This window comes from Lates calcarifer, linkage group LG4, assembly GCF_001640805.2.
Source record: "Lates calcarifer isolate ASB-BC8 linkage group LG4, TLL_Latcal_v3, whole genome shotgun sequence".
NCBI classification, from domain to species: domain Eukaryota; kingdom Metazoa; phylum Chordata; class Actinopteri; family Centropomidae; genus Lates; species Lates calcarifer.
Genome location: NC_066836.1, coordinates 6,563,323 through 6,585,798, shown reverse-complemented (window position 1 = coordinate 6,585,798; position 22,476 = coordinate 6,563,323). Strand labels below are relative to the sequence as shown.

Here is a 22,476-nt window from a genome sequence, read left to right as displayed (position 1 = left end):
CATGGGAATGGGTGTTAAAGTGCACTGAATTGGGCAAGAGAAATGACTAATTCTTCCAGACGTGTGAATCAAGGATTTAAGAATTTGCTGGGACGGGCATAACTGTGTTTTTGTTGTGTCTTTCAAAGCTGAACATAACATTAGCCGGTTTTGGTTTTCTACAAAAAACAAAACAGTCTGACCCACAAAACAGCATCACGAGCCTCAGCCCCCCTCCAGGGCAGGCCTGATCCACAGTTGTAAATTTCAGCAGGTCTGCCCAATCACCAGCAAGTGACGTCCCCCTGCTAGCAGGGAGCTCCACTGTCCAATCCACCCCTTGCCATGACCAATCTCCTACACAAACATCCAGAGCCCATAACCATAAATCCCACCCCAGGAAACACACCCCAACCACAAGCTTGCACAAAAACATCCTTCAGCATCACAGGGGAAAGTTACTGCCCAACAAATCTCTCCTTTCTTTCTCCAAAGAGCAGCAGGCCATTAGACCATTATGTGCTAGAATTTGGCTTTTCTCTCGATTGAAGGCACCACCCGCAAGTGGCCACTTCAGTTGGCACAGGGGCACTTGTGTGGGAAGGGGAGATGTTTGTGGTAGCTATTGCTGGATTTACTTTTCACAAGGTAGTGGTGGCTTTTATGGACCGTAAACTGGGACTTTAAACTGGTTAAAACATGAAAATTGACCTCATTCTTAAAGATTAGGATACAGAGAAATGACTCAATACAACAAACACTTCTAATCCTCAACAACAGCAATTCAAACTCTTCTGAACAGAGAACTTTGTTAAAATCACTATCAAGGTAAATGAGTCCCTGTAAGACTATAACAAGTTTCTGAACATATACCACTAAAAGAGGAATCAGCCCTTTTGACAACAACAACACAGTTAGAGGCTGGTGCTGTGAAACACTGAACAATGCATTTTAGCTGGAGTACAGCCAGATCTTATCAGAGTGTCATGATGACACCAACAGTTGAAAAAAGCCACTGTTTTCATAATGAAACAAGGACCAGTGAATCAGCTAGATATGTTCCCCCTCATTTACAGTCACTTAATGCCTCTTGTCACGGCACACCACTGTATGAAGAACATGTTCTGTGGCATAATGGGAGGTGAAATGTTCCAGGGTTTATCTGTTGTCAAACAAACTGTACAGTGCACACCATACATCAAGTAAATAGGCTTTCAACCTCCTGCTCTGCAACTACACTGCAAGATGTTTGTTCTAGCCTGAAGTGGAACTGTAAAAGTGCTGGTGTGAAACTCTTTTGTTTTTCTTTTCCACCTGTGGCTATGAGGATGAAATAGGTAACTCAGACTTCCTTGAGCAAAGGGACTTGAAAGAAAATAGAATTTCCGTTGGTGTCCTGATGGCTATCTGTTGTTTCAGCACAAGTCATTTAGAGTTAAAACCTCACCCTGCTCAGCCCTGTTGGCCTGTACACTATCCATAACTACAACCACACATTTCTTAACACACATTCCTAAACTTTTCTGGCTTGATAATGAAAGCAAACTACTGAGCTACTTGCAACTATGTGGAAATTTTTAAACACACTTTGTGGGGAAAAAAACTGACACTTTGATGGGAAATTTGCAATTGTTTCCTTCCTGACGTAGTCACCAAAATAAAAGCAAAACAAAAATGTGAAATGGTGAAGTGACAACTTGTGTTTAGCATATGAGCTTGTGCAACAGTGGCATTTTGTAAAAAGACTCTTCACTGTCAACAAAGTGAAAAGAGTAAATTCCTCTGAGTAACTACTACACGCAGGTTACAATTTCCTCAGGGACCATTCAGTCTGTATTAACTCATAAAAATATACCATTGCATTTAATCTGTTTCAAGTACTGCAGCTGTACCCCCGGAGATATTCCCCTTGAATTCCATAAAAACAGCCATTATTTTTCCACTCTCCGAGCCTGAAATTTCTGAATGAAATACAGCCTTGAGCAGATAATCATTAAGAGTTGTAGATAACTCTAAACTGAATTTATTTTAGTAGAGTTTTCATGGTCAATCTGCCTCACACCTACCATTACTCTACTGAAGGCACTATAGCTACAAGTGAACATTTGTTCTAAAGGAATGCAGAGTATGCAGGAGAGTGGGGGGATGGGAGGGGGACAGCAGCATGGCTGTGTGTAGAGGACTCCTTTTCCATCCTGATTAAAACCATTAACCAAGCTGTCTTCTGCTATGCAGATGCAAAGAATGAGGAAAGCATTCTGACATTTTTATTATATTGGGCCTGAAGTGCTGCACAATTACTGCTCTTGTACTATTACTGCTGAATGCTTGTAATACTGACATCAGGGGAATTTAAGCCACAATGAGTGTGCTTGAGGTAAGAGCAAGTTGGACATATTCTAGCTTAAGAAAATATTTACTGTTAAGAACAATTACAATCTGATCCCACAAGGTTTTGCTGAGTGGTTTAATGTACCATTATAAGATGTGCTTTCTTTAATATGAGTATGATGCGTAGCTATGAGAGGGCAAGGTTCACTGATCAACGGCGTGTGTTGACGCCACATGTTAAGTGAACAAAGATCATCTCAGGACAACAGGGAGATGGGGACAGAGGTCACCTACTCAGTCAAAACTCATACAGCCTCACATTCTTCTCGTTGGTTACACTCTTTTGACAGCTTCACCATTATTGGTCAACAGTTCTTGCCCAACTCGTGACTGAGAGCCCAGTTACAAGAGAAAGTGTAAATCTACACCACAATCTGACCCTGGGGAATCCATAGGTGTAAAGGTGTGGGTGTGAACGTTGTGGGTCTACTTAACCCAAGCTTATAGTCACTGATGGAGTTCCCCTGTGGGTTCCCATCAACCAAACATGCTGTGTGCATGCACTAAGTCCTTCAAAAAACTGGCAGGTGCCCTTGACAGAAACAATAAGCATCTTCCAAGCTAAATGCTCCACAGAGTTTTCTCTGTATGAGAAGCTATGTGACACACAGCAAGTAAAACCTGCCTCTCTGTAACAGCAACACAAGCCTGCCAGATCTCAACAGGGCGCACGCCTATCAGCAAAAAAACAAAACCATAACAAAACCAAAAAAAATATTATATTGGTTTCACACAGTACTCCGGTGACGGACCTTTCCAAATATGAAAAGCACAACATGAGAGTTGGCATGTGCCTCGCTAACCTCCTCCCAACTTCCCTCAACCATACAGAGACCTGCTGTTGTCCGGCTGTTTGTCTTCTCAAGCAAAAGGCTAACACATGCAGTTACACAACATAAACATGACATTACAGGAAGAGATGCAGTGTGTGCTGGAGAGACAGAATACGCCCCTATTAGCACTTGAGATGATGTGAATTTGTTATTGGAGGTGCAATCATGCTGATTGAGTTATGTAAAAAGCTTTCTCATGAAAATTGAGCAGAAATTCTCAGGTACCTTTAAGAGATTGTCGGCCATTTTTGTAAATATCAATAAAAATATATAAATACCAATTACTAAATTCCTTTAAAGTTAGTAATTTTGACTTTAGACAGTTTAAATCACTTAAATTTGTGAATGTAATGCACTGATTCCATACATTAAATAGAGAATAGTCTGCTTTAAATCAGTAGAAAACAGAACTTTGACTGTTTCTTTACCCAGACTGTGTAACCTCCCTGACCCCTACGACAAACAGACAAGTCATTAATCCAATCCAATTATGAATGCAAACACACAAACAAACAAACAGACACACACATACACACACACTGAACAAGAAGTCAACATACTGAGATAGATTAAGATTATTAAATCACTATTATGTACAATGTCATTAGGGACCGTAAGGTTTTGTGTTTTCTTTTAAATATTTTCTGTAAGGCTATAAATACCTGTGTCTATGGACATGAAGATCACATGAACCAGCCAATGAAAAAACTCCAACTCTAACTCTCACCCTAACCCATAATCAGGGCTAGGGCTGTTCCAGTGCCAGCAAGCAGGAGCCACACTGATCACTAACAATACTCGGGATGTAAAGTATATGGGACACTGGAAACTCCTTAAATAGTGAAGAACACATCCTCATAAGCTCCAAACTGTCAGTCTCTAAATCAAATATTAGTTCAGAGATGACAGAGGTGTTGGTCCCTGCTTGCTTGTATGGTGTTATTTACAGTCAGATCACGGTGTATTAGAGCTGGGAGGACTACTGACAAATTACATTTTCTTAAACAGTGGACATCTTCCACCATTCCTTGTATTAGTAATGAAAATGACTCAGTGTTTGCTTTTCATTGGACTGAAAACCACATTATAGCAACCACATCTTGCACGAGTTGTTCCACCAAATCACTTGTGTTAGTGTCTCAGAGAAAGGAAAAACAAAAATAAACCACTAATCTAACTGGCAAATAGCTGAATGACATTATAGGGTCATATGGTATGATTTCATCCCCACCTGCTGAATAAGAGCCCTTGTAAACGGGGAGGCAAATATCCCAAATGTTTTTGTGATGGCCCAGAACAACACTCAGCTTGACGCAAGCCAAGGCTCACTCACAGAGGCCTCACTCCTCCAGCCAGAGGAATGGCTAAACAACTCACTCCTCCTGCCAGACCTTCAGTTGGATCCCAGTGTGTGTGTGTGCGCTTGTGTGTAGGTATGTGTCTTTTAGCAGTACAGTAGGAGTAGTAGCAGCTGTAACAGTGGCAATCAAATTACTTTAGTCAATTAATATAACACACACCAAAAAGCAAAATCAGAGGGACTCTGTGAAGTAGAGATCCTTATTTTCACACATTTTATAAAGTCAACAATGAATCAATCAAAACAAGTAATGCACAGATTAACTGGAAAAGAAAAAAATAGTAACTGCACCCACACAACAACATACAGCAAGCTATCATCAGTGTTTGTGCTGCTGTAACGCCTTGTTTAACACTGTCTGTGCATTTGTGTGGGTTGAGTGTTTGTGCGTGTCTGCAAACAAGTGCCAAGCCATCAAAACCAAGTGAGAAAAACAGAGGGAAAGTAAGTAACCTGTGTCTGCTGCTCCACTTGTGTGCCTGTGTGTAGCAGTGTGTGGTTGAACATAGCTGTTAAGACACTAACAGCAAGCGCTCCAGCATGATAGCAGTGAGGTTGTTATCACACTGTGCACTGACACTCCACAGGTGGTTCTGGCTGTCTGTCACAATGACAAACTTTGGGCTTTAGTTATCTCTAACATAACAAAAACACACACAGCCTTCCTGGACATTTTATCCAAAACACTTCAAAGTGCAATGAGTGCAACTATATTTTGTGGGTGTTTTTTTCAGAACAGCTATGAGTCAATAAAAGTGTTAACTGTGATACTGTTTAAAAGGCTTAAAGTGTGTTTACACATTAGTACTCCTCATTCCTGTGGGCAACTGGCCAAACAAACACTACTTGACTTCTTGTCAATACATTCCCAGTATATCTAGGATGGAATTTGCAAGTAGAGAGTTTCAGCTATCTATAACATCATTGGTAAACACCAGATTTTAGTGTCAGTGCCTCAGTTCAAAGAGCAAGGGTTCTTTTTTTAGAGAAATGGTATACACCAGGAAAAATGCATTATAGAGGAGACAGAGATAAGTTATCCACAGACAGTAGCCTTTATGAAAGTGGGGGGTAATGTAGCTAATTGACATGTTTGATTTTATGTAAAGCACTTCTTCAACCTGAAAAAGTCGATCTCTCTTGCCCTTATCTTGTTATAGATATTGCTCTCTCAAACAGCACCTGAATGCACATTCCCCACTGCTATCTGTGGTTTGTTTAAAGTCCTTCTAGGATATCTAAAAAACCTGAAACTGAAGAAGAAGTAGAAGTAGAAAGTGACACATTTCTTTTGAATACATACATTGCACTGAACATACAATGCTGATGATAGGTAACAAGTACCCAAAAGTGGATTTTCTTTCTTCGAGAATGCCATTTCATTGTGTTCCACTTCCCTAACCCCCAGAGCCCCTCTACAAACTCCCCCCACATTCCAGCTCCTCCTGAACTCACCTTTATACTGGAAAGCATCCTTGAGGTTGAGCAGCACATCAGCGAACCACCGCACATCATTCACCAGCTGCATTACATACTCTGGGTCCACTCCTGGTGCCCCCACCAGCCGAGAGGACAGCCCCATGCTGCTCAGAGGGTTGGAGTTCTTGGAGTTGCGACCCATATCCAAGGTCTTGGCAGATCCGGCTGACAGAGATGCTGTGTGGGTTTTGGAAAGGTGTCGTGGTAGACCCTGGGTGTGCTTTGTCCCACTGCCACCACTGCTGCTGCTGTTCTTCCGTAGCATCCCAGCAGCCAGTGCAGCTACCACCCTTTTACAGGGGGTACAGCCCTGGTCCCTGGAAGGCTGAGAGACAAGAGAGTGATAGATGAAGATGATGTGTGGTTATCATTTATCTACTGTATAACTGAACTATTTAAGACCTGTTAAACATATGTAGTGAACTCTTAAACCAGTGTCTACTGTCATAAATGTTAACTCCCAAAGTAGTTATTTGATGTCTTTAAAAGCTCTCTGCTGTGTCTCTTGATACGTTGAGCATCGCTTTAATGTTAGCTAACTTAGCTTAACGCTACATTTGTAAAATAACAGTGCCTATCAATACACGAAAACACTTCAATACATCTTCATAAAAATAAAATACTTTGGAGGAATAAACACGTTAACAAAGCCAAACGAAAAGTATTTTTTAAAACACTCAACAACAACGAAAACTACACGACCTCAACGTTTCTTTTTCCGGACAGTTTACAGTGAAAAGTGATGCTGCTGCCCCGGTAAAAACAGTCGACCCGGGTCATAAACTGCTTTGCTGGCACAGCCAAAAAACGCTATTTAAACTCACCTGTTCGGCAGTTTACTGACATAATGGCCACGATATCCGAACAACACTTTGCTTAACAGTGTCTGTAAAAACCCAACGGCATTTCTGTTAACAAAACAAACTCCAACAGAGGCAAAAAGTTGTCCGCTTCGAGTCACTGTACATCGAGAAGTAGCCGACTATCGGCAACTCTCAAGTCAATTGTAATTTACGAGTCGGTTTGTCACATGATCTACCAGACGCGTTTTGATTGGCCAGACGGAACGGAGCTGTGATGCCTTCAGGTGCTGGCGAACGTTTTCTGTACCATAACTGAATCTCGTAATAAACATAAAACAGCTCAACTCTAACTGGAGGAGTTTTGAATTAACGAGTGGGTGGTAGTATAATGCACATTTATAGAATATGTGTTGTTTTAAAAAATAATGGTTCTTGTGGTTATAACGTCTAAGACACTTACTGTCACATTATCACACTATGTCAACTGTAAGTGGAATGTTCTTATGACCTATGAATGTGTGTGTGTGTATTTTGTTTTTTGTTTTCCTAACATATAACATTTATGGCCTTAACAGCTCTGGCCTACAGCTAAATAAATCATTATGTCAGAGTTGTAACCTTTACATGACAAACGTGCCACACCTTACGTTTGTGTTGTAATATAATTTTTTTGTTGTTGTTTCAGCAGTGGAATTTTTTGACACAGAGAGTCGAGAAAGGTATGCCAAGAAGTCCTGATTTCTTTGCTGAAATAAATCCTTTTTAAAACACGTTTCCTGTTAAGTAGCCTTTAAAGGGCACCAGGAGCCCTTGATATATAACTGAAAGGTTTATTGCATTTAGCTCGTTGATTTATATGTTTGTACTTTTGCTTTCTCTTTTATATGATTGCTATTTAAGAGATTTAAAAAAAAGTATTATCATCGTTAATTCTTGTTGTAGCACTTGTGGTAGTAGAAGTAGTCACAGTACCACTATACATTTGAAATATTCATTTCATAATGACTGTTGCACATTCGTGCTGTTGTCTGTAGTAAAGAGACTAACTTTAATTATCCAGTTTTGAGCAATAGGCATTATAAAAAATAATAATAGTAAACCAGCCCATAGTGCTGATGGTGCTGCTGCCATCTAGTGTACAAATGGTGCTATAGAGGCCTATGTTACAGTATGTTAAAGATCCTGGTAAGTGTAGTTTGGGGATGTTGTATATATACTGTACAGTATTTATAGGAGTAAAAACAAATATCCTACGTGCTATCACAGACGATTTACAGTAAAAAAAAAACAGTAATGCACATTGTAAGTTTTATGATATGTTGCTTATCAAAAGCCTTTTGTATTTTCAATACTTCATCAAAATACCACCCAGCTTCTTGGTTTTATCAGTTGCATCTCGTCTTTATGTTGAGTCGAAGTGTCATGTAAGAGTATGTCTGTGTGGTGGAACAGATGTGAACTGAGAGAAACACTCAAAGAATTCAATTTTCATGGTTAATCAGTGTTTGTCTTTATTTTAATATACAAAAAGATGGATGTATTCTCATCTAGTTTATATTTCTAAGCATTTCAACTCACAGATAAAGTTACCATTCGTACTGTTTTAGTGAAACCAACAAACACACACTACGCACACGCGCCCACACACACACACACACACACAAACATACACATACACACAGTTCACATAAACAGGGAAGGTCACACGATTCAGTCCAACATCCATTCACGCTACAAGAAATGAACAATATGTTGACTGTAAATCAAAAAAAGGCTTTGCTTTCACAGGATTCACACATGAAAAGGAAGAAACCCTTTACATTTGTCAAGTAAATATATACACAATAATTGATATTTTTCTTTCTTTTTTTTTTTTTGAAGATGAGACTGACTCCATGTTAGTGTTACTAACGAGGTACTGCATGAGGTAACTGGTTTTTCTGTTCAGAAGAGCTGGGTGTAAGACAGCATTTGGAGATTACCACCGATCACAGCAAGATTTTCCCACACGATCGTTGTGTTTTTTTCTGGCACAATACGTGAGAGCACCTGGGTCACGTTCAGCTCACACACACACACACACACACACACACACACACACACACACACACACACACACACACACACACACACACACACACACACACAAATTCAACCTCACAACATTCACAACATTTTTCTATCAGGACAGTGTCCTCGTCAGAACATGATCCAGGTGTGATGAGATGTACTTGACTGATCCGCAGGAGAAAACTGCTAAGTCACAGCTGAGTATAATGGACTTGAACTATGATATTCAAATGACTATTGCTGTATAATAAATATTGCTGGACCCTTGGACCACGCACATGCCACCGTTTACACGACTCCTAATGGGGCTGCATTATCACAATCAATCATGTGGTTATAGACACGTAGATGACTTCCAAACACTAAAAACATTGTTCTGTATTGACTGATGTTTTTGTTCCGCATGTTCTTCACCACAACTGCACAGGAGCAAGCATTACAGACCACTTCAAAAAATCACCATCTTTCCACAGCACTAATCAAAGCACAACAGACGAGCCCTGTGTGTTATCCAAGGTGGCTAAACTATCACTGAACAAGGTCTGAACATCACATCAGTGGGTTAATATTGAGGTAATACTGTTCAAACAAGTGGCCAATCACAGACGCCACCCGCCCCGAAACATTAGGATTTTTTGTTGCCTTTTTTAAAATGATCTTTTTGATGATATTCACTAAGCTTTCCGATGCAAGTGCTACCTACACAGCTTCTGATCCAGAGGAACTGATACCATTATTCATAGAAATCAGTAACACAACCACCATTCTTGAAAAATCGGAATATATAATCACAGGGCTTGTTGTCCAAATGAATTAAATATCTAGAGGTGGAACTGAGAAATCCCTTTCTGTTTCTGTGAAATGAGAACTGTAATGCCCTGATTTTGTTTTTTTTGTATTTTATATATATATATAAAACAGATCAGTGTTCTGCAACTGTGTGTGCACGTCTATTTACAAGAATCTGCCTCTCTTCTTTTAGGTTTTGTACAGCATTTAACACTGTGACAACTGGTCAGGCTCTATTTCAAAAAGAAATCTCCACAGACAAAGAGGCCCAACCGGCGATAAAATATCTCGACTACTAAAACACAATAAAATACATAACACAACTTGATATACATGTAGAAAAAGCCTGAGGTACTTGTCAGAATATCTGAGGTCAGTCTGGAGGAGTAAGCAGCTGAGGGCTTACCCAGTCAAAAAAAAAAACAACAAAAAAAAAACAACACAAAAACAGAATATTAGCGTCACATAATATCATGGATAGTTATCACATGTTAGCGTTATATTAACAAAGAATACATGTACACCTACAAATCCTTGAGTATCCTGGAATAGTCACAGCAGCATAACGGACATTCAATGTATGGTATTCATGTTATGGTACGACTATGGCATTGCATTTGAGACAAAGGCAACCATTTGAGCTCTCCTTGCATGACGTACAGTGACTGAGGTATCTGGGGACTGGTGTCCGACTGAGTCTATTGAACAAACAGCCACAAGAAATTAAAAACAGACATGTTGCTTACTCAAGTATGGCCCTCGCAAGGATAAACCCCAACTACCTGTCCGTGATTCTTTCCTCAAAAACACTCTCTATCCATCTCATATCATTTAGTCTTCAAATTCTCACACAGGTACCCATACACACACACACACACACACACACACACACACACACACGTGTACACACTCACACAGATAGTTAAAATCAAGAATGTGTAACATTGCAACTCCAGACAGCATCCGTCAATGCCCCTGGCACTGGCTAAGGAGTAACTCTGAATTTCTACAATTAAAAAAAAAAAAAGAAAAGAAAAACCAGGAATATATGTCCATGATAGCTAGATGGATAGCTTGGCTCTCAAATTAGAGAAAATGTTCCAAAGAAGCCTACTGGATACCTGAGAGGTAGTTCCCCGGGGACAAGACGCTCGTCCCAAATCTTCAGAAAGGTTCAAAAAGTCCAATACAACTGTTCAGCTTCCATTTTAGCTCCCTCCCTTACAATAAAACAGCTGTGCTCTGATTTAAAAAAAAAACCAAAAAAAAAAACTTTTTTTCATTCTGAGGCATTCACAGGTTTAAAATATGGGAGCACACTCAAGTTGGGGGGAAAAAAAAATTGAGAAGCTTCGACCCCTGAGGAAGATGAATATATTTTTCTAACAGTCTCAAAACGGTTCCTCCGAGGTGTGCAGCACATTGTCCGAGGTTTGGAGCAAGGATTCATTTCATTTGGCCGCAGACGATCATGACCAAGACCGGGAAAAAAAAAAAAAAAAAACGAAACGATAACGACTCATGAGGTAATAAAAAACAGACTAACACAAGAGAAATACATGAGGTAATGACAACATTTAAGATTTGACACATGGGTGTTATCAGATGTGCCCATCGCATAGCTTATTACTACTTAAAAACTACAGCAGATGGATGTGTTAGTAAGATCTGACTTTAAACACTGAAAACATTAAAACAGAAAAAATACCAGTATTGGGATAAAATAGCAGCTGCATTCAAGTTGCTAGTTGTTTTTTCATTTTTTTTTTTTTTTTTTTTTTTTTTTTTTTTAAATATTCACGGAGATCCGCTGAGTTTGGGTTTGAAAAATAAAAAGTCAGGAGCTCAGGTGAAGGATGGTTGGTCACCCGTTCAGGTGCTGGACTCTTTGGGAGGTAGGTCCTCGTTGGTGAGAGACGTCACAATGGAGACGGGGCTGTCTGAGGTAGTGCTGCTGATCACCCTGGCGATTTGGCCGATGCGCTCCTCGACACAGCCGGCCGACAGTCGTGCTTCTGCATCGTGGTCCCAGCATTCCTCAATGGTCTCGCTCATCTGGCTCAAACCCTGCAGTCACAAACAAGACAGGAGAGTCAATTTGTAGTACAAATCAAGTTCAATTTGTGCATATGTTTGGACCCAAACATTAAGTAACAATCAGTTTAATAAGGCAGATATTTCTCACTTTCTCTATGGCTTAAAGTTGTAGACAAGTTTCAAGTTTCAGAAACAACAGAAACATATCTGATTCATGGAACTATGACGTGCTGTATTCATTGGATAAAAGGATGCATGGTATAACTGTTGAAGCTGCAGGAACTGTTCTACCACTGTTACTCACAGGATGTTTGAGCCAGCTCTCCTTGATGACTGGGCGCATCTTCTTGTGCACGACCACATCCTGCAGATCCTCCAGGGAGGGATGCTGGCCTATTTCATCCTCAAACGGCAGCATGTACTCGCCAACTGTACCTGAAGAGAGGCAGCGAGGCCGCAGGATAGAAAGCATTACACAGAGATCAAGCCAAGTAAATAGTGCAGTGTTTGGATTTTGGAAGGATACAACAAAAGTCAAGCCTAGTTCTGTATTTAAACGGTAACTTTAGCCACATTACGCCTTTGACCTGGATCAGATGGCTTCCCCCAGACAAAAACGAAAACTAATCCTTTGTTTATTGGGTCGGCCTGAAGCACAGTGACCTATCACCTGTGGGTGAAACAGCAGCATTCCTGCACTGCCTGACTCACCGTCTGTCTCTGAGCAGCGAGACACCAGCTCCCACAGCACCAAGCCCATGGCATACATGTCTATCCTCAAGAAGGAGTCTCGCTGGAAGTTGATGGCTCCCTCCAGCACCTCTGGAGCCATGTAACGCCGCGTACCCACCTGGCAGGACAATGGATTTGAGTCTTTGTGAGTGTGAATAAATACATCATCACGGGCACTCAATGCTATCAAACGAGCAACATTTATTTAGAAAATACTTTGATCAAATCTGTGGCTTTTGCCTGGTTTGAAACTTGCTATCTTATGACCCCTAGACATTTAACATATGTAACCAGGAGCCAGTTAAATCAATGTGAAACAATGCTTCAGTATCATACAACATCCAGACCGGCTGCTGGGTAAACTGGCTCTACTTAAGGCAGCAGTCTCTTAACTTATCTTGTTACTTTGTTGCCTGTATAAACAGTTTTGAATTCTTTTCATGATTAATCTTTAACTCCATCTCCCAATAGGAAACAGCCTCTGTGTGCTCTATTCCTAACTCCTACTTACTGTATAAACACTGACACTTAACCTTTTTTAAATTTTGAATCACACTGGGTTTTTTGAGCTATTTGAAACAGATGACCAGAAAAAGATAACTTAATGTTCACTCCTTTCAAGTCAGGATTCACAAGAGAAACTGTCAATTGCAAAAACTGTATGAAGCTTTTATGAATGTGTCGGCAAAAACAAGGGGAGCGTTACTTGGATATGCACCATATTGATAATGCAGAAATTAAAACCACAGTGATGATATTACATTACCTGGCCATGAGTATCTCCTGGAGGTTTTCCTGGTTCAAATCGTACAGCGAGCCCAAAGTCTCCAATAACTGCAGTTAAATCATCTCGAAGCATCACATTCTTACTCTTGAAGTCCCTGGGAAAATCATTTTAGAAGTCATTACAGTGCCGTAATTATAAAGACGTTGAGTCACATAAATTAGTCCATTATTTTCCAGGTTAAAAATTACTAAATCGAGCACAACCAGGAAAGTGCACCATTAATTTAAGATGAGATCTAAAATCAAATGAAGTCTTGTTTTCAGTGTATTAAGCACAGATTCGCATACCTGTGTGCAATAGTGGGTTTCGGCCCCTCTCCCTTGTAGCTGGGAATGTCCTCATGGAGGTAGGCCAAGCCGCGGGACATGGTCTCTGCTATGTGACACAGCTCAGTCCAGGTCACAGTGTTACCCTTCAGGTGGTCTGTCAGTGAGCCCTGCACACGCACACACACACACACAAAGATTAACAACTGCACGAAAATCTAATTTTAAATCCATTTCTTAGAAGCTTTACTGTCAGAGGGAGGGAGTCAGACAACCACGATCCTGTTGACTGTTGTTTGATGTACAAAGGAACAGGTATAGATTATATTTGTCCTATGTTCCACTTCCATTGCCAGCCATATAGAGCAGCCTGAAGCCTGACTGCCAGGACTTCATTCATACAATACAGCTTAAAATATCATTACAAGTACTGACTAAAATGGAAACATTTAAAGCAAACAGAGATGACACACACACACTCGTGGAACTAAGACAATTAAATGTGACTAAATATGTTTTGTCTGTTTGTTTGTGTCACTGCCATGGTTAAAAAGGTGCTATGAGCAGGCGCCTTACAGTCACTGCACAAATGTAATGCTACATGTTATAGCATTTACTGTTTAAAACAAAACTTATGAGCAGAATGTTCTGGTAGCCTTGAGGTGTATTTATAGATATATTCAATACTAGTATTATTTGACATAAATGCCTGTATTATGTATAAATCCAAGCAACACAATTCTGTCTCTTTAAGGCATACTTGGTACTGCAAAGCTGCCATAAGCAATAAAATCTTTAATCAAATCTGTGAGGGTCTGTTGTTGAGGTAAATAAAGGCCTCAGCCAATATAGGAAAGCAGTTCTAGTCAACACAGAAGCCCTATACCTCACCAGGAATTTGTTATATGTGGGTGTATACGAGTAGACATGCGCTCACCCTCTCATGAAACTCTGTGATAAGCCAAAGCTCCGTCTCCAGGTTGGTTCCATGTTTTTCAGCAGCAATGTAACGCAAGATGTTTTCATGTCGCATCCCTGGAGTTATGAAAATGTCCCGCTCATTTTGCCATGACTGCTTATCCTATATAAACATACACAGAGCAGAGAGTTCTGTTTAGGTCTTGATGATTTATACAAGCACTATAATGGGGTTCTTTCCTTATATGTAGTACAAAGCAGACAGCCTCAGAATGTACCTCTTATATATTATCATCACATTCAAGTGACAACACGAGTCATCCTTTTTTCAAAAAAACATATACATAGCAGTCTATGAAAAAAGTTGAAGGTATTTCCAGAACCCTAAAAGACTCTTCTATCTAAAAAAATATTCAGCCTACACTATGACAAAAAGCCAAAAATGACAAGAGTTATAACGGTACATACAGACACTGCTACATACCAACTTATATACTTTCATGCAACATAACACTTTTTAATCATGCAACTGACAGAATATTTCATCATCCAGATGGTTAAAAGAGTCTTTCATGAATCAGAGAATGATTTCACAGCAGCACCAAGTGTTAATTAACAACACTCTGTGTTTTTGAGAGGTTGCAGAATATATATTTTTCTCTCATCACCGTGACCAAAATATAATGTAAGTACACGCGGCACAAACTGGGACTACAAAACATTCAACGAGATTTCAAAAATGTACCCAAATGTCTTGAATTAATGTTGTTCTCGTACCTGAACAGGGAATATCTTTACAGCAACATATTCACTCATCAACTGGGCTTTCCAAACACAACCAAAGCGCCCCCTAGCTTTGATTTCCAGCAGCTGCAGAGGTTTCAGACCCACCAATGGGGAGGGAGGAGTGGGTCCTGGATCCTAAATAACAGAGAAGGAAAACATGTCTCATTCTTCTGCCAGATTTATCTTAAACATGTGAAACTTTGACATCCCTCACTGCAAAATATCACATGAATATAACAGAAGAACTGGGAAACTAGCATCAACAAAGCAGCCAACATGGCTGACGAGCAGAGAGGAAACTCAGATGTGAGTCGGATTGAGTATGGCCCGTCTCACCTCACTGAGGTCCACGTGGCCGTACGGAGGTTTGCGGTGGCGGTACATCCACAAGGCCAGAACGAGGGCCAGGGACAGCACACAGAGAGGCAGCAGGGAGTACACCAGCACGTTGAGCAGGGACGGCACCCGGGGCGGAGGCCGGATTTTCACTGTTGAGGAGGAACAGAATAATTACAGCATGTCAGCTTTATGGCATGTGGGTTATTAGCAGCGTCACAAACGTCCGTCACAGACTGCGACCCGATTTTAAAAAGAGCGAGGTAACATTTTATCTACACTGCACAACCTTGATCCTCGACTGACAAATGATTAGAATCTGTAGAAATACAGCAAACAGCCAAGAGACAGCACTTTAAAAAACATTCACCTTGCCACCATCTAGCCAGCTAAAAATCAATGATGGACTGTGCAAATAAAAATAATAAATGCTACAATATCACAAGAATGAAAGTCCAAAACTGTGGCTCTCTAAAGCGAGCAAAGAATAATTTAGTAAAAGGGATCGGCACATATATTTAACGACTGGGTGCAGGGCTAAGCTTAACTCCCACTAATCTGAAGGGAAAAGCCAAAGACCTATTTTTTGCTTGTACTATATGCAGGATGTATTTGCTGCTCACCTCGGTTGCCACTGCCAATCATATCAGGAAGGTGGGTGAATCGTTCATTGCAGTAGTTGCCCTCACAGCAGCAGAAGAAGACCTGAGGGTTTTCCTCCATGGAAACACACTCTTGCCTAAAACAGCAGATGCCACACACTGCGTTATTGCTCAGATTAAAAAACAAGATACACATCAAACTGTTTTAATAATTAATAGGACCAAAATGTCATGACAGTAAAACCAACATAACATTTTGTGATCTAGACTTTAATTTAAAGGATCAGGTAGGTGCTTCGCTCGCTCGGTGTTGGTTCTTGGTAATGTATGAGCCAACAAAGACTAAATTTTGTAGGGTGCTGGAGTGCTCAACATCTTCCTTTCGTTGAGAATATCGCCTCTTTTCAATTCAGCAAACATGCCAAATTCAGAGGATTTCTACCACAATCTGCACATAACTGCAGATCTCTGCTCTTAAATACAACTATTAATCTTAGTGACATTGTCTCTTAACTTCGTCAAAACTGCCCACCTTTTCATTACCTGTCACTATTTTACAGAGCTTTCCACTCAAGATTAAATTGACCGGGAGCAAATTTACTTTTCCACGTCCCATTATATTCCTCTTCTGTTGTTGTAATTACTTCCAACAGCACTTCAGGCTGAAGAAATTTTCCTGAGAAAATGTCAACATATTTGCAGGCGCATCTAAGCCCACAATTTGTATGCACCCCGATCTGGCAAAGCTTTTGGTTTAATGTAGACACACGCTGATCATCGTCAAATAGCCACTGTGTCACTCGAGGTAGCTGTCATTTAACTGCTATTCCACAACCCCAGTCTTGATTCTGTAATATTCACAAACTGCAGGTCAATCTCACAACTACTTTTACATTAAATACTAAAAAGGCTGTGCAGCAAAAAGACCTATTTTATACACAGCATCTAGGAGAGATTATTGCAGTTGCTCTCTTCTCCAGCTTGTGTTCGTGAGCCACCAGAGGTCTCCAGCTTGTTCAAAATGCTGTGGCTTGAATATTAAAGACTAGACGATAGTTTGATTGTGCCACACAACTCTGCACTGCATGCCGATAAAGGCCAGTTTAAGATTCTCCTCCTGGCTTGGAAAATCCTGAGTGGCCTGGTGCCACCGTATCTATCTGCTATCATAGGGGCTGTGGACACTGAGATGCAGACTGCTGGTTATTTCCAGAAAGAATAGATGGGAGCTGGGCTGGTTGCAGAGCATCTTACCCCAACATAAATCCCTACTTGTGGAAATCACTTTCCCCATCTAATAGAGTCTGGTTCTATCTATGCTTTTATATCAAGACTTGAAATCATTTCAGTCCACCCTCAATCTGTTTGGCTGGCCTTACAGTTTGTATTGTAGAGCATATTTAATAATTTACACTCACTATACTGTGCACTGTGTGTATTCTCTGTGTATAGATGTGTGGAGTAATCTGTATGCCTTCTAGTTAATGTCAGGTTTTACACATGAAATGAAACAATTAATTGATTGATTGAGCAACGGGAAATTAATACTAGCCATATTTACAAGCTAAAATGGTAAACATTAGCTTCCCAAATTTGTACATTTTCTGCTTTTCTCTGCTTTGGATCATTGAAAATTGAACATCTGAGAGCTTTGGTGTGTTGATCATAAAAATTAGCAACTGAGGCAGGTTACCCTGGGCTCTGGGAAACTGTGTACTGAGACTAATGCGAGGGGATAAAGGACTGTAAATGTGTGTTTTTTTTTTTTAAGAAAGCCATTAATATGCAAATGTTCACAGTTATTCTGGTGATGTATAGATCATGCATCTCTTTGTTTTGTGTCATGTTTTTTAGCAAGCTGGGATGGATTTAGAGATGCAATTGATGATATTAATAATTGTGTTGCTCTATTGTTCACACTTAAAATGCCTAAATGTTCCCAGACCATGAGATGACATCTAATCAAATAGCTTGTTTTGTGTGACCATCAGGCCAAAACCCCAAAAATATTAAATTTACAGTGATATGACAAAAGGAGAAAAACTGTGAACTGTCACATCTGAGAGGGTACAAGCAGCAAATGTTTAACTTTTTTCAGCTTATTGGCTAATTGACAAGGTGTTTCAACATTTGATCTGCTATTTCTGTCCCTGAACACGCCCCAGGCCATATAAATAAAGCCGTACTGAGCTACATGTGAGTGCAGAGGCTGTTTTACTCACTGCCAGTCACTCTGGGTATGAGCCAGATACCTAAAATATGAATGTAAAAGCGCGGTGGTGATGACCTCGCTCAGTGACCCGACCTGTCATAGCAGTTGAAGTCGTCCAGCCAGCAGCCTTTCTTCACCAGCTTGATGGTCCCTGAGGAGTTGAGCCAGGAGGCATAACAGTGCAGTCGCTTGTCCTTCTCCCCCTCGCAGCGCTCGAAGCCGCTCTGGTTGGTCCTCTCCGTACGCCAGTTATCATTGTAGTACACACACTCCCGGGTCTCTGCTTCGCCCAGACTGTACCCTGTAATGGACAGAAGGCCTCAGTCAGCTCGCAATGTAATGAATTGAAACTCAGCGGCGGAAGCACAGACATATGGTGCAGGATCCATTCAGTGCCACGAAGAAACATCTCTCGAGCAGCGCCTCTATCATCACTCTGGCACACAGCCAACTTTGGGAGCTCTCTATAGTAAAAAAGGGAGTTCCTCTGGGCTAAGAAATTGTTGCTGAATAGTAGTTCGACATAATACCATTCACTAAAAAATCTTTTCAGAGAGTAACAAGTAAAGAAGAGGAAAATTACAGGATTTAATTAGCAATATAAGAACAATGATCTGCCCTGCTGTGGTATAAAAACACCACACACACACACTGACATGCAGCTTCTATAGATAAGGACTCCTGCATCCTCCTGGAGTATGACACATCTGGAAAGACAGATAAGACCTTCTTCTTTAAGGGGAAACCAAGCTGAAATGTAACAATAGCTGTCAGTCTCCTGATGGTGAATTCCTTATAGACAAATGTATTATTACTCATCATAGTGGGTACAATGTTGAACACATTCCAGAATTAAATAGGAGACGTGTTTCTGATAGACAGTAAAGCACATAACATGTAACAGTACACGTCATTCACAGTATATTTATGGACATTCATGCCTGATCTTTGTTCACAGAAAAAATAGTGCCTGTCTCTTTAAATCCCTGCCTATAGGAGGCTGCCCATCCCCCAGTGTTATCCCCACCAACCCATTACACACACACACACACACACACACACAGGCACACACACACACACTCACACAGGCACACATCCACTAACACAGAAATGCATTTAGTTGTCCAGCAGCATACAATGGACTTCATTATGGCATATAGGGATGTATGCAATGACCAAACATCATGCTCATTATTAAGGGTGGAAGGAAGGAAGGTAGTAGGGACAAGTAATACACACATACACACATACATAACGGTGATGCTCAATGCTCCATTGAGCCGAGATGGCATTTCTGATATCTGTGGTCACATGATCCGGGAGGACTTTTACTACAAGATCATTCCCTAACCCCCCTCCCTCTGTCACTTACTGAGGCTTACACCACAACAACACGAATTCTGGAGAAGCAGCTTATACTGTACACTCCCGAGTCGTAATCTATAAACCATAAAGGCATTAGCCACAGAGCTATTTGGCACACTGGAGACAGCTGTGCCTGTATTAAAATTTTATTAAAGTTCGAGGAAAAACTAAAAAATATATATCTCCGTGAAGGGGGAAAGTGGATATTATTGTTTTCGTAATGACTATTTCATCACGTAAGCTATGGTAGATGTTGTGTTAATGTCTGAGACACAATAAAATCTTCCATATGAGTTGCAAACGCTGGCAAAAAAGCACGGCAAACAAAAGAAAAACAACGCTCATGCTCAATTTCACGTGGTAGCAAGTCACAGGCTCTTGGAATCGGAGCTGTGTGTAACAGTAACCTCAATTCGGGGTAAAGACCTGACTTCAGACGAGAGCAGCTGCTGTGTCTTCAAATCAAACGCCATCGATTTATTAAAGAGAAAAAAAGAAACAGAGGAAATGTGGCTCTTGTTCGGGCTCTAACCACAAAACAAGCGTACAGACCTGAGATGTAGCCTATAAGGTTTCAGGATGTTGATGCAGCTGCTGCCTTCTATTCCTGCCACTGTTAGGAAAGGCAAAGGGGGGACGCAACAGTTAAATTTAGATTAATACGTTTAAATTTCTTAGCATTGAACGCAACATTTAATGACGCCGAGATGTGTTTCTGAAATGTAAGAAAGTCGCAGCTATTCCTTTGATGTTTCCCGACTGGAAATTTGGTGTGTTAAGGGACAAACAGAGAAAACGAGATTACGGGGAAGAGAATAAAATTCCCACAGCTCCACGATAGCACCCACTGCCAACAAAGTTTAAACAACTAAACAATCGTAAACTCGTTCGCGGGTCGAAATTTCAAACACAGACAATTACACACACAAAAATGTGTTTGCCTCGGGAGGGACGAATGGGGGGGAAACACTGTTGCAATTTCTAAACCAACAATAGCAGCTTACCTGCGCATAAAGTTCCCAGAAGAAGTGAACAAGTCAGCCATGAAAAAGACATGTTCCGTTTTAAATACAGGACAGAGATTTCCCCCGCTTTCCGTAGCGAACATTAAAACTCAGGTTGTCCAAAACATCAGTCCAGGATCAAAACGACCACAGGCCTTCGGTCCCTCCAGCACGGTCTAAACCACCACCACAACGCGTGTCAATAGCCGCGACGGTGCAACAATGTTGCAAGAAAAGATAGGGGCGATTAATTGACTGCCAGGCTGTTAGTCCATTAATAGGTGCAGCATTTCGCATCGGAAACGGGATCCAGAAACCGAATGGGAAGCCGTTGAACAATCCGAGACGAAAACTCAGCGCTCTTTTTGAGGTTATTCACTTGAATAGTAGCACCGCTGCGTCGGGAGGTCGGTCGGGGTTTACATGCATGTTACTGATCTGTGTCCAAAATGGCTTCTAAATGGGGAATGGGCTGCAAACAGGGAAACCCGGATGTGTAAACACAAAGAGGGGAATTCAGGCAGCGAGCGGATGACCTTAGCACGACACCGTAGATACACGCCTGAAATGACTTTATTTTAGCCTCGTGTCGATAAATATCACGTTATTTTAACCATATAAACCCTAACAAAAGGAATAGTAGGGGTTGGTGAAAGCCGTGAGCTTTCCACGTTGGTATTTGTCCCGGTTCCAGCTGATACAACACTTGCACTTTCTGTCGTCAGAGTTGGTTTTTCGGTCTACTTTTCTGTTCTTTTCATTTAGCCCAAGGTTTAAATTCTAGTTTTTGTTACTTCCTACTGAATTTACCGTATATATATATAAAGAGAAGTGCGAAATGTTTGACTTATTATTTAAAAAATAACGCGGTGTTACAGAAATAATGTGTTGGAATATTTTAGTCGAGAAAGAACAGCTACCCGATACAAAGACAGGCTAAACATACAGCCTGTATTTTCACAAGCATACTAATACAATTAACCAGCCCTTACAAATTAAAAGTCTAAATGTATAAGCTCGTCGTATATTTATGCAATATAGTATAGCTTTTTGTCGATTTAAACAGGATAAAATATCTCTCAGCCCCACAAGTAGTATAAACTCTTATGTTATTTTTCTCCATCTGAATTATCTTTTATGCATAAGTGGCAGTGCTAAAAATAGCTGACCCAATTTGGAGTAACAGGATACAATAAATGCTATTTTAAATTTATTCCCCTCTAATTACTCATTTCACCACCGCACAGTGTTAAATTTAAAATATATCTCACACAGCAAAATAAAAAAAAAAAAAAAAAAAAAAAAAAAAAAGAATAGAATAGAGCAAACCGTGGATTACAATGCACCACCAAGCATTTTTATTCATATCTCAAAGGCCGGAAATGGATGACAATAATCTTCCCTAATTTCCAAATATGGTGTTCTTTTAATAGTCTGTGGTATTCCTATTGATAGTTTCCAATCTGTAACACTGCATTGCATGTCCACTCTACCAGTCTCCCAGTCAACAGACAGTCACCTCAAAAGTGTTTTTCTAAGAATTAAGGTTCAAGTTCTTTTCCTCTGGCTAATTGGGTCTGCTTCTCTTTTGTAATCTCCCCTCTTAAGAAGTTCTTACCTCCATTAGAGCAAATAATCTAGGTCTCTGAAATAGAATAGTTGCCAACAATAATAAAGTATCCTGTCACATAGTTTGCTGCATAGCAGCTTTTTCAAAACTGAAGCCC

At 40.5% G+C, this 22,476-nt stretch overlaps 2 protein-coding genes across 2 annotated transcripts in view; both read right to left on the bottom strand.

Moving 5' to 3' along the window:
- The window catches only part of LOC108884220 (rho GTPase-activating protein 29), a 29,322-nt gene extending 22,293 nt beyond the window's left edge, over positions 1-7,029 (bottom strand). The window contains exons 1-2 of the mRNA XM_018677980.2: positions 6,867-7,029; positions 6,019-6,367 (exon numbers count right to left, since the gene is read on the bottom strand). Coding sequence (XP_018533496.1) covers positions 6,019-6,307 — 289 coding nt within the window. The 5' untranslated portion in view covers positions 6,308-6,367; positions 6,867-7,029. The remainder of the gene's footprint in view (positions 1-6,018; positions 6,368-6,866) is intronic.
- A 1,301-nt stretch (positions 7,030-8,330) lies between these two features.
- On the bottom strand, positions 8,331-21,447 carry LOC108884221 (activin receptor type-2B). The gene is made up of 11 exons (XM_018677986.2): positions 20,750-21,447; positions 18,474-18,681; positions 16,190-16,305; positions 15,567-15,718; positions 15,222-15,365; positions 14,464-14,607; positions 13,548-13,696; positions 13,240-13,354; positions 12,453-12,591; positions 12,046-12,176; positions 8,331-11,771 (listed from the first exon to the last, which is right to left on the bottom strand). The coding sequence occupies exons 1-11, from the start codon at positions 20,799-20,801 to the stop codon at positions 11,577-11,579; spliced, it is 1,545 nt and encodes a 514-aa protein (XP_018533502.1). The 5' UTR covers positions 20,802-21,447; the 3' UTR covers positions 8,331-11,576.
- Positions 21,448-22,476: the final 1,029 nt, after the last annotated feature.

What these genes read in the sequence shown, in the direction of transcription:
- LOC108884221 (XM_018677986.2), bottom strand. Translation starts at nt 20,801, where the DNA reads ATGTCTTTTTCATGGCTGACTTGTTCACTTCTTCTGGGAACTTTATGC. An exon ending in GACTTCAACTGCTATGACAG is followed by an intron (nt 16,306 to 18,473) that starts GTCGGGTCACTG and finishes CTGCTGTTTTAG; the next exon opens with GCAAGAGTGTGTTTCCATGG. An exon ending in CAGGAGATACTCATGGCCAG is followed by an intron (nt 12,592 to 13,239) that starts GTAATGTAATAT and finishes TTGTCCTGCCAG; the next exon opens with GTGGGTACGCGGCGTTACAT.